The 13,420-nt window shown below is 39.8% G+C and overlaps 1 protein-coding gene across 1 annotated transcript in view; it reads right to left on the bottom strand.

Annotated features, from left to right (window-relative positions):
- ENTHD1 (ENTH domain containing 1) overlaps window positions 1-7,546 on the bottom strand; it is a 29,424-nt gene extending 21,878 nt beyond the window's left edge. Inside the window, 4 exon segments of the mRNA XM_035127810.2 lie at window positions 555-670; window positions 3,143-3,352; window positions 5,594-6,053; window positions 7,461-7,546. Of these exon segments, the coding sequence (XP_034983701.2) occupies window positions 555-670; window positions 3,143-3,352; window positions 5,594-5,942 (675 nt within the window). The 5' untranslated portion in view covers window positions 5,943-6,053; window positions 7,461-7,546.
- Between the last annotated feature and the right edge of the window lie 5,874 nt (window positions 7,547-13,420).

Below are 13,420 nucleotides of genomic sequence, written 5' to 3'. Positions count from 1 at the left end.
TCTCTACAGCCACAGCATGCGCTGAAACCTTCCAACGGTTTGACTTTATCCCCAAAGGCACACTCCTCCATTGTCTCCCGAGACAGATGGGTGCCAACAACAACAAACTGTTGTTTTAGACTGTATGTTTGTAATGTTCATATGTCACTACAATATGTTCTTTTTTAACAGGGCCACAACTCATAAATCTTATATTTAAACAGTAATGTTCATTAAAAGTACCAAAGTGGCTTGTTGCAAGTATTAATTGACCTGGGATTGCACAGAACAGTGGGGGGGGGGGTTGATATAGGAACTTAGTCTATATGGATAATGGACGACCCTGGGGTTGCTGACTTCCCTCCCAAGTTACATTATATAGAATTACCACCTAATGTTGCAATTCTATACACATAGGAGTAAGCCCAACTGAATGTTGCAATTGGACTTGGCTCTTAGTTAACATGCATAGGATTGCTCTGTGAATTGCAACAGGAGTGAAATGCATCATAGGCACATTTGATTAAATGCCATATTCAACTATGCCTTCCCTTCAAATGCAGTGCATGATTTACCTCTGACGATTTCTTGGCAACAGCATTAAGTGCTGTTGTATCTTGGACTATCTCTGCTTTGCCTGATGCCTGAACTGCCTGGCATAGTGCTCCTGCAGATGCCTTAGGGGGAACATCTGTCAAAGAAAGGTACTGTTTTAAAACATATTTTGGTAAAAAGAAAAAAAAATAGACAGATGTTAAATTTCCCAGAGTTAGTTGGGCAAAAAAAAAAAAGCCTCTCAAGTCTTGTTCAGTCCATTAGCTACAGCGCTGCCTGCCAGTGGTTGGATCGGAATGCTAAAAGCTTTTATAATTTTCTCTGATAAGCAACAAACCCAGACAGAATCCTGTTTACCTGCTAACTCTGCTTATATCCTCAGTGCGTGAAACAAGTCTCATTTTTTTTCAAGAGGGACAAATTAACATAAAGAACAAACTGTTCTGGTTGTTTATGTGAAAATTATATGGAAGAAACTAGAAAATTAGGGCCAGTATCATCCCTCTCTCCCACCAAATATTCCAATTAGTATTTAAAAGGAGCATTATTACTGCAGCATGGCAAGCATGTGTTTCACATTATGAGCAGCTAGAAGGAATTTAGAGACCATTTGAAAGATAATGGAAAACTTTAAAGGCTACAGTCCTACAGCAGGGATATTTTATGTGGAAACAAATGAAAATACATAGCAATAAATGAATTGATGCTGCAGTTTCTCCATTAACTGCTGTTTCACATTTAAGAGTTCTCTTGTACTCTACATCTTTTAATGGTTAACAAAGAATTGTTTAATATGATACATTTATCTGCTTGCCTGATGCTGCAGGTCCCTAGAAATTACTGTTCAGTACTACAGAAGGCTATTTGCATGTTACAGCTCTGCTCACATCTCCCTCAGAGACAGACATATCTACTGTTGTTCTTGCATTGCTCTGTTTTGCTTCCATCTTTGTACAAAGATGTGATTCGTACGTATGTGCACATTGTTAGAAAGTAACATGAAGCAGCAGTAAGTAAAAAAATGTCTTCAAACCTGGCTCAGCAATATAGAGAAGCTCACTTCTCAGGATCAGTTATGGTGTTTGGCTGACTGACTTCATCTGTACATTCATTAACGACAATATGCAAACAGCACTGACTCACACAGTAAAGAGTCAGCTCCTTCCACACCATGTGTTTTAGGCAGAGTTGCCATTTTTTGTTCACTTCATTTTTACACAGAATCCTGATGATGTTGCCAGATTGCTGCATTTCAGTATCTTCTGGGTTGTATTCCCTTATTTTTTTAGACCTGGTTCGTGGTGATTTTTAATTCTTGGCCATAGTGTAATTACATTTCCTGTCTAGTGTGAACTAGCAAAACACCACTAAAGCTTTTTAAGAGATATTGCCCCTTTAATTTAAACTGTCTGGTGGTTTTTCTTTAATTAATTGCTTCCTGTTTCCTCATGGGTCAAGACATACCTGAACTCATCTATCATTAGACAGTTCCTGGTTCTTTGCTAGGTAGTTTAATTCCCACTTTGAACCAGAAACTGCTAATTCTTTTTATTTTTATATTTTTATTTTTTATTAGTACAATTTTAGTTCTGCAATTGTGGTTGGAGGGGCCCTACAAATTATAAATAATGTGCAACTGCTCTGGCTGCAAAGAAGAGGGCAGAAAGAGACTGGCAGGTCAGAGAGGTCAGGTTTGATGGGCTGAGTTGCAAGGGCAGAGGTAATGTCAACTTTGAGGGTGAAGGAGTTTATAGGAATCAGGGAGCTCACAGTGAAGGCGGGGAGCTATGTTCTGGGTGGCTTAGCTATCGCTTAGCAGGTTCCTCCTGCAGTGCCCTCAGCTTCCAAACCAGCTACACGTCTACTTTAAGGCTCCTCTGGTCTGTGCCTGCCTGTGCTTGATAAGGCACAAAATGACTGAAATTTGATGGAAGCAGCAAGAAGCCTCCCATCATTTGGGCACCACAGGAACTCCCCTTGCTCTAGATCTGTGGCAATCGTCACCTCATCCACCAAGTGCTTCTGCGCATCTTTGTGCAGAATAATTGCTCTGGTCACAGCATCTCTGCAGTGAGACTATAATCTTAGGCTACCATTATCATGGTATAGGGACAGGTACTGCGGGATGTTAATGAGCATATAGGGGAATATTAAGTGCCGTGTAGAACCATAATTATAATTGCATTTCCAGAGAAATGTTTCTGCAGTGAAAGAGCTCTAGCAAGGAAAGGGCTATTATTGACTTTGTGCAGCATTTTACCAAATGTGGTGGTGGTAATAATGATGATGATGATGATGATAATAATAATAATAATAATAATAATAATAATAATCCTTATCAGGAGACACAATAAATTAAGAATATAAAAGAGCCCCGTGGGATCAAACCAAAGATTCAGCTACCTCAGCATTCTGTTTCCCATGCCAAGCAGATGCCTCCTTGCTAAATCACCCAGTTGTTGGTTGGTTTGTGAAAGATGCTAACTGAAGCTAGGAGACAGGGATTTGACCAAGAATACCAAGTGGCTCTGAGGTCGTGCTGGAATTTCAGTCACTAAAGCTCTGAAATGCAAATACTTGCTTTGCAATTTAATGTAGTGCTGCTTACATTGGAGGTTCTCTGAGGGAGGGAATTCTGACACAGGATCTGAGATAGGCATTGATGGAAAGTAAGCTTTTTCAGTAGCCGATGTGGGGGAAAGCATTGCATAGGAAGTGCGCCGCCTAGTCCGTCGTGCGATTTCACGTTCATTGTACAACAGTTGATCATCTTTTAATAAAACAAGGACTTGCTTAGCCTTCTCCCTCACATGATAACCTGTTGAAAAAGATTAAAGAAATGATTTATTTATTTTTAATGTACAGTTTAGTGTAATGCTGAGTAGCTCTGTTGTAGAACTCTATAGATACAGAAGATGCGGAAATGTGTAATGATGGCATGAAGCTCTTGATACCTAGGATAATGAGCTGGACAAATATTCAACAGTTGGTATACATTGGTACATATGTCTATATATTGCAAGTATTGTTTAAACTAAGACATTATTCATAATCATATCAGAGCCCTTGTCCTCATTCAGAAAAAAAATATAAATATATTTTCAATGAAACAAATGTTTTAATATCTGTTTATTTATTTTTAACCATCTATTATTTTAAATTGACCATGCATGTGGAAATAAATACCAAAACACATATGCAAAGTCACTTTACAGTACAGCCCTGGGTACATCTACTCATAAGAACGTCCCATTTTGTTGAATGGAACTTAGCCCCATGCAAGTGGATATAGGGGTGGCAGGAAATTCAGAATTAGATGGAAGCAACAAATATGTCCCAACAAGTTTTCACGCCCTGCCCAAGCTTTTAAAGATGTAACATGCTTGTTTATAAGACTTGCTCTTCTTGCAGTAATGTCTGGATTGTAAATGCATGCTCCTTCAGGTTGGGTGTGCTCCCATTTGCAAAGGTAGTGCCTGGTTCTAGACAACAAGACTGCACCTTCCTGTTCAGTTAGCGCTGCCTCTAATTCCACCTCCAAGCCCTCCGCATCCCAGCTCTGCCATCCAATGCAGCAGAAGTCAGAGTGGAGAGGGGAAATTCCCCTTCCTTGAACCCATCTTCCCAATATAAAGCCCCCACCCACCCACCCTTTATTCCTCTTCCTGAGTCTCTGTCTGGCAATCCAAACCCAATCTTGACTGCTGCAGAGCTCGTGACAGATGCCATTACAGCTCAAGCAGACCTGCTTCTGCTGACTTGGCATGGTGCTTGCAGTCCAGAGGGGATGCAAACTTGACACATGATAGCCTATGTATTGCATCTATCGTATGGCTGTCCAAATATTGCAAATTATATTTTAGCCAATTTGTGGGTACACTTTACCATAGTTTGTGACTTGACCTACTGCATAGATTTATATCATTTAAACTCTGCTGCAAAGAAAAATTGTTTTTCAGTTGAAATAGCTATTCGCTAGGTATCACTAACATCATGATTTATGTATCAGTTCCAAGTCTTATCAATCTGAAGCTAAACAGCCATTGTGTCTTGCAAAATAATGAAATTATTTATTATCAAGTCGCTCTATCACTCATGTAAATAGGTGATGAAACAATACAATAACTTTGCTTCAGTATTTCAAAAGCCATGCTGCAATTCTCCTTCAATATACAATTTTCTCATACTGGAGAACACATAAATAAAAATAATTGGCACATCTGAATCATTAAAACACAAATTAGGTTTGTCACAGTTGGAATTTGTTTACATGCATCATATAAGGTTGTAATTCATCTGACAGCAGATATTCAAAGAAAGACTCAGAGTTGATGGACTGTTTGCTTCATCTACCAGCTGCTGATATTCTCAGCAAGTGCTGTTAATAATTTAATACATTTACTAGTGCAATACTTTAATTATTCATGGCACTAACAGTTTTTCTAGCATTACTGGATTCATATATGAATTTACATAATTTTCTTTTAATTTAACATGTCACCTATTTAATCCATCCTGCTTGATGCCTGGCCAAAAAAAATGTTAGCATCTATATTCTTTTTCAAGCAATGGATGCTTCAATAATATTTATCCTTATATCACATTTTGTACAAAGGGCCTCATAATCCTTATTTGACTCATATCATCTAGGATCTCAGCTCTTTGCAGGGTATGGGATATTCAGCCACTTGCTCCTCCGTGAGTCAGTTTTGATCTCCTATTCCAACTTTTGGTAATGTTCAAGCATTACCAAATATGCAGTGGCATTTCTGATCTCTTATTACCCTGTGTTTCAGATGGAGAAGAGTGACTCTGAATCAGCAATGTGTGCTGATACTGAGCTATGGCTTCTGCCCATGTCTAAAGCGTCATAGCTTTTTAATCCCTCAGCAATTTGATGAATATGTCAATCACTTGGAGACCTTCAAATACAAGGTGACACATAAGGTCATAATAAAACATAATAGTATCTTCTATGTTCCCAACCGCCAACACCACACATATACACAGACCACAACTTTATTTTAAGGGAGTTCTGAAAGTACTTGGGTAGTTTTACCTTGATCCTTTCCTGCTTCATCTAAATGATGGAAGTCCTTCAACACCTGGATATTAAAGAAGGCCTCTTGACAATTCTGAATGACTTTCTTTGATCCATTCTTGAGGAGATAATCCAAAAGTGTGAGAGACTTGTACACATGCCTCCAGTTCTTTCCATGGTCGTTCAACCTATGCCATATCATGCTCATAATCTCAGTAAGAGAGACGGCATTAAAAGTCAAGTCACTTATCTCTAACATCAGAGAACTGGAGGGGCCCCAGGGGTCATTAGATGTTGCTTCTCTGACTTTTACCTCGGCTTCAGAATAATTCTTCACAAAGTTCTTTACATGCCTCCTGAGTGCCATGAATGCAGTGAATGGTTCCTTGGTTTAAAAAAAGGATGAGAAATGCTGGGAGTTATTTCCTGTGATGTCACTCTCTTTCTCCATTCTCCTGTGCAGTAAACTACTAAGATTCTGAAAACAGAAGAGCAGGAAGGAGATTGTATGAGAACAGGCAAGTGTTTTGAGAGAAAAGGAGTAGGTACAAAGAACTCCGAGCTGCCACTTCCTTAAAGAGACACTCTGCCAGAGCTCACCCAGAATATTTTGCTGCTTTATTATCATTATTATTATTATTATTATTAGAATTTATATACCACACTATACCTGGAGGTCTCAGGGTGGTTCACAGAATAAAATCAAAATATATAACCACAAAATACATAATCAATATTAAAACAACAACCCGATAACCCCCCACCACCACAAACAAAAAACATTTTAAAAGGGCGTAGGATGCCAATCAAATCAACCAAAGGCCTGGTTAAAAAGGAACATTTTTGCCTGTTGCCTAAAGGTGTATAATGAAGGTGCCAGGTGAACTTCCCTGGGGAGACCATTCCACAGACAGGTAGCCACTGCAGAGAATGCCCGTTCTAATGTTGCCACCCTCCGGACCTCTCCAGGAGGCACATGAAAAAGGGCCCCGGAAGCAGGGGCGTAGGAAGGAGGAGCGGTTGGGGCAGTCCACCACAGGTGTCATCCAAGAGGGGGGTGGTAAAATCTCCCCGGGCGGATCGCCGCCACGCCAATCGCCCCCCTGGGCGGATCGCCACGCCCCCGGGGGCACGCCATGTGCACCACTCCAGGTGCCCAAGCGGCTAGCTCCACTGCTGCCCAGAAGATGACCTCAGGATCCAGGTAGGTTCATATGGAAAGAGGCGGTCCTTGAGGTATTGCGGTCCTGGGCCGTTTAAGGCTTTATAGGTCAAAACCAGCACTTAGAATGGGCCCCATAAACTAATTGGTAACCAGTGCAGTCGGACCAGGATCAATGTAATATGTTCAAACCGTCTTGCTCCGGTGAGCAGCCTTGCCACTGAATTCTGCGCTAGCTGAAGTTTCCAAACTGTCTTCAGAGGCAGCCCTATGTATAACGCATTGCAGTAATCTAACCTTGAGGTTACCAGAGCATAGACAACAGTAGTTAGGCTATCCCCATCCAGATAGGCGTGTAGCTGGACCACCAGTCAAAGCTGATGGAAGGCACTCAGGGCCACTGAGGCCACTTCAGCCTTGAGCGAGAGCAAAGGATCCAAGAGAATCCCCAAGCTATGAACCTGCTCCATCAGAGGAAGTGTAACCCCATCAACAGCAGGTGATCTCCCACCCATCCATTCTAGGGAACCACCCACTAACAGTGCCTCAGTCTTATCTGGACTGAGGTGTAGCAGCAAATGACACTCAGGCTGTGCTCCCAGTTGTGGTGCATAATACCTAAGGCTGGTCGGGTTATGTTGCCACCCAAGGCAGAAAATCTCACAAGTGCCTTTCCCCCACTCAAACAGTAAAAATACAACAACAGTAAAGTAAATAGCTAACCATTTTTTGCTATTTTGTGACATTCTAAATCAGCTATCCGAGGCAGCTGCTTCAGCCTCCCTCACAGTAGGGCTAACCCTTGGGACCTGAAAGACAGACAGAAATACAGGTGGAGAAAGCACCCTGTGGATTATTTTGTCTACTGTGCAGCAGTAAAAGACAAATAGCATCTCTCAAGAAAAAAGTGTTAATACAGAATAGGCTACTTACTGTAGATGAGGTTGATAGAATAGATAATACAAAATAATTATATCATTTCTCAGTAATCAGAAATCACCAATACTGTGATTATATTTGAAAACTTGAGAAAAACAATAATGAATATCTTTAGTAATCTGTAAAAGGGAAAGACACTACAGGGATGATATAATAATAATAATAATTTATTATTTATACCTTGCCCATCTGGCTGGGATGATGCTAATTCTAGTTCCAACTAGGATTCCTTGACATTAATTTAATAATGTTGGTCTATCAGAACAAAACCTTTATGTTGCTTATTGTCCCTATCTGTATGTTAATAACAAAAGCTTACCTTCTGAGCAAAGAACTGTGTGAACTAAAGTTGTGCAAATTTAAAATATTATTGCAACTTGTATTATTTAGTTTGGATAAGAGAGCACCCAAAACAGAAAGGGTCCATTAAAACTTTGCTTTTCCTGATCCTACAAACCACAGGATTATGGACATGCTCCTTCCTCCCCTCTTTCTCATAGACTTGCTCCTCCTTTTCCCAGTTTGTGCAACCACACTTTGGCGCAATGACCAAAATATGGGTTAGCACTAGCCAGGATCAGTTCCAAATACTGGTTTGCAAACCTATTTCAAATCATGGTTTTGGAGACAATTTATGATTAACACTCACCCACAGATGAGGATTCTGACACGAAAGGAAAACAGGAAAGGTACATCAAGCATATTCATTGTGCAGCTTTCATCATATACTAAAGACAGATCTCTTTACCCAGGACTTTGACAGTTAAGGTGTTTTGTTTTGTGGGAGGAGGGAACATACTTTGCAGCACATTCTCAATGGTTTGGCAGATCAGAATAATCATGTCTGAAATAAAACAAGACAGTGCAAAACAACTCTGCTCTATGTTAGGGAAATTATTAATCTGCACAGTAGGTTCTGCTGCATCAGAATAATTCATGGGGGCTAGCTACTCTGACTCCATGTAAGCAACACACACACACACAGAGAGAGAGAGAGAGAGAGAGAGAGAGAGAGAGAGAGAACATTTAAGATCATGGGCATGGCCAAACTGGGCCCTCCAGATATGTTTTGGGACTACAACTCCCATCAACACTAGCTAACAGGGCCAGCGATCAGGGATGATTGTAGTCCCAAAACATCTGGAGGGCCAAGTTTGGCCATGCCTGCTAGGAGTTCTGTTGATCCTGATCTCTCATCACCAAAGCAGAAATGTAGGACCTTTTTATGCATCTGCAGAAAGTGAACTAAGCATTTCTTGTCATCTAACATCCTGAGTGGCTCTAAAATTAAGAGGAAATGAAAAAAGGAAAACCAAAGCCCATTTCCGTTTGCTAAACTGTGGAACAGTGTTGATTAGCTTGACTCTGTTGGGTTTCACAGCTGGCACTAGCAACTAGGAGTGCATTTACGTTGCTGCAGTGAGGGCATAAAAAGAGTATGCAGCCTCTGAAGAGTATAAATCCTTGTGAATTGCTAGTTCACAGCTTTTATGAAATGTTCCTCCATCTCCCTTCCCTTCTTTTCATTAGTTGGCATCAGGGTGGGTAGGTCTCTGTGCAATTCCTGACTGAGTCACCAGAAAATATTGTCACAAACATGTATCAAATTGATTTCAAGCTCTGACATGCGCCCAGCCTCAGCCAGAGATACAATCTATAATCACATTTTACATGCGCAAATGGCAAAATATTAAAATTCATGACAAATGTGTTGTTTGTTTTTCATCTCTCATACTAGTGTATCCTAACAGCGTTATCCTTTCTGACCACTATTATAAGTTTCAATTAAGTGTGTTTTAAATCCAAGGCTAAGTAGGAATTTGAAGTAAAAATGTTACCTTATTAATTTTCCAAAAAATACAGAAGGATAATTATCCCTTTGATCACAGAATACACAACCTCAAGTAAGCTAGATGGAAAATGTAGTGTTTTAATTAAGATTTGTTGGAAACGAAAAACAAAGATGCTAAGACGCAGGAGAGAAAGGAATCTTTATTAGATGGGTACTATACATTCTACCACTTGCCATTTCTCCTTGTTTGCACTTCAAATGCAGCTGATTTTATCTGCATTGCTCATGCAGAGAAAATTTTCATTTTATAATGTGTTTCAATGAATCTATTAAAAATTTCAATCAAATGATTTGTTCTTTGGTTTGTATGTGTCACTCTATCCTTTCAGGCAGAGATGCACTGTGACATTGGTTATCCAGCAGCAAATATTGATTTTTTTTTTCACAAGCCAAAGATAACTCTGTTGGAATCATAACTTGCTACAAAGGAACAGTTGACCCTACTGCCTTTTTTGTGAGTCAATCCCAGCCTGTTTTGATTTTTATGAGACTACTTCTATAATTTGTTTTTACAGTGCTCTACTGACCAACAAATGTAAGTCAATATATAGCATAATATTGTAACACAGTTGTTTGGCAGCAGCATTCCAGGAGGCAGTAAAATTCAACCAATACACTACAATAAAATCAATTAAAAATAAAAAGAAGTATAAATAGCAGTTGCAAATCCACAAGAAATTATCTGGGGAAAATTTTACCTTCACCCCAAATACTTGCCAGCACATTAAAGCCTTAACTGAGCTCATGAAAACCAAAATCAGGTAAGTTTGTCTAACTTTTCTAGAAACAAAGCTTCATAAACTGGTTCACTTTGTAGAAAGGCCCTCTATGCATGCTCTGAGGCACACTACTCAAGGTGTCAACATATTAGGAGATGGCAATCATTTTAACATCCCACACTCCTGGGTACATTTTTTCACATGACAAAAGATAAAACCTATTACACACAGAATGTTTTTTATAGTTTCAATCCTCAGTACTGTATATAAAACATATTTGTTATATTATCACATGGATTATCTTATGCTACTTATATTAGATATTATATTAGTCTTTTAGCTGATTTTTGTTTCAGCTGGGTGGAGTAAAAATGCTATAAATCCAACATAAATAGGACAGTTTGTTTTTAGGAGGCCACACAGACAAAATATATAGGGTAGGGACACACCCCCCCCAAAAAAAGAGAGTACAAATTGGGTTCCAAAAGGGAAATATTCCACTCTCTGCTGAGCTTTCTCCAAACTACCAATCACAGCCCCATACAGAGTATTTTTCCTCACAAATTTTGTCCTACCTGGCAGAACAACTCAGCTGTGACAGTTAAGACATTTCCCCCATGTATTTGAAACTGCCATCAGTCATTTTCAGAGCCCACCCACTCCTACTCACCTTCCAATCAGAACGTTGATTCTAAAGCCCCTCCCATTTCCTTGATTGCCATTTAGAGATTGGTTGGTCCACAGCTTCTGTCACTTGTCCTAGGCCCTACCTTCTACAATTCCCAATGGCTGACAGCTAGCATTTCCAGCAGCAAACATTCACCAGTTTGGTAAGAACTGAGCAGTTTCCTTCCCAGGCAGAAAATAAGGAACAACTTGTGTGCCCAGCTGTGCAGCCTGCTAATCACTGGCTAGCCTTTATAACAAGTGTACTGTGCTGATTTTTAAAATGAAAGATTGTTTGAAAGACCTAGGCCTAGGTGTCTAGTTCACTCCTCCGGTTTGAGATTTGGTGTGAACTAACAAATGTATTTGCATGAGTATCTCCTACTAACAAAGATTAAACTGCATCTAAATTTTTAGGATGGGAAATTGATTTATGCAGCACTGGATAAAGATTTGGTTTTGATTCTATCATTTGGGAATTGAAACTGTGGTGGTGTTTGCCTTTCTCCACCTGGACGGTCACAGCTGGCCAAGTTTGGGCCAGATGTTAGATCTGTACATGACATAACAAATATGAATCTAACCACATGTCAGTTACTAGAAACATGGGAACATGCATATCTAGTATTTGAAACTCCCTATCTAGGATTCCTTGTAGGCTTTTGGATACTAGGCCAAGTCAGCCCTGTGTTGGAAATTTCCTGATTAGCTTCACCTTGTTGCTTCTGAAATGATTAATATTGATGCTACAAAGATTATGCTGATATTATTGACTCTACTAGGATTAATGCTGCCGCTGATTAGCCTTTGGAGAGTGTTTTTTAAAATAATTTTAGTGTGTTGTTATATATATAACTTCAATCTTAGTTAAAAGACAGATTTAAAATAAAGAAATATGAGGAGTAGCTGAGGAGCTACATAACTAGCAACCAGATGCAATCATGCATCTGCCTTGACATTGTCCATTGTTTGCACTGATAAATATGTGTACACAACTTTCCCAGCAGCACTGTGATTTATTAATCAGAATGTCAAATCACAACCTAGAGAGATATTCCTGTTTCGGGATTCTGACAGCTCCATCTCATACTGTACTATCTGCTTTTCCACCATGCTCCCACCAGAAGGTGGGATTGTTTGCTATGGAACACGTATCACATTGACAAACATGTCCACAGAGATATTCTTTCAAAAGTATGAAATCTATGGTGATGTTTTTAAGGCAACGTTATCCCAAATGTATAGGCTCGCCTATGATAATCAAATCTGTCAAATTACCAGTGTGTGTGGATGCAGCCTTAATTTTAAGCATCCGGTATATAGCTCAGAAAATAAATCTAGAAGCCACAATTCAGCAGAAATTTGGGTTCACAAACACTTTGATTTCATGCTTTTAGATATGTTGTAAGCCACCCAGAGTGGCTGGGGAAACCCAGCCAGATGGGTGGAGTATAAATAATAAAATTTATTATTATTATTATTATTATTATTATTATTATTATTATTGAGAACATAAGGAGATCCCTGGTGGAGCAAACTGAGGGTCCATCTAGTAGTATAATATTATGTGCACAGTGGCCCATGGGAAGCCCACAAGCAGGGTGTGAGCACTACAGAACTATCCTCACTTATGTTCCTAAACATTAGTAATGGTGGCCATTACTAAAACTCATGGTAGCAAATTCTATCATTTAAGTGTGGGTTGCCAAATTAAATATGACACTATATTGCATTAATGCAATTAATGTTTCTAGGTTTTGACCCTTTGGGAGGCCTAACCCTTTCCTCACATATTTAAATCCCAATGAAAATCATCCCTCATCCCATCCTTTCCACTGAAATGGCTATTATTCCTAGGAGGGAAATGCAATGCTATTGCCAATTCAATGTAGCAAATAGCATTCTTCAGTCCCTAGAGAACAAACTACTAGATATTACACAGGAGATGCACAAATAGTTTCCCAACACTGGTGATTGCCAGTAGTAACAACCAGTGACTTCGATTTGGAACAAATGGCCTTCCAAATGGTATTGGACTACTGTTCCCATGACCCTGACCGTTGGCATGTTGGCTGGGGCTAATGGGAATTGTGGTGCGACAACAGCTGGTGGTTCCCTGGCTTAGACAGAGATCATAGATATTCACATCGGATAGATTTTTCAAGAGCTTTTAGCCATGATAGCTAAATGGAACTTCTGTGTTCAAAGGCAATGTGTTTCTTAATATTAGGGGTTCCCCCCCAAGCAAGGAGCTCACCCACCACTTGCCCCCGCCCCCAGTTTCTGAACTCTTGTCATGAATATATGCTGTTCTTCTTCACCCATCTAGAAAGATACTTTGCCCCCGTTTCCACCCCCCTGCCCAAATTTCCCCATTATGCCACTGATTATTTCCCATGCTCTGTGATGTTATAAAATAAGAGGAAATCCAAATATACCAGAGATGTGGCAATCCCATGCAGAGGAAATTTCTCAGCTTCACGGAGCTGCAAAACCATACATCACTT

This window comes from Zootoca vivipara, chromosome 9 (assembly GCF_965207765.1).
Source record: "Zootoca vivipara chromosome 9, rZooViv2.hap1.1, whole genome shotgun sequence".
In the NCBI taxonomy this organism is placed as follows: Eukaryota; Metazoa; Chordata; class Lepidosauria; order Squamata; family Lacertidae; genus Zootoca; species Zootoca vivipara.
This window is presented reverse-complemented; position numbering and strand designations above follow the sequence as displayed.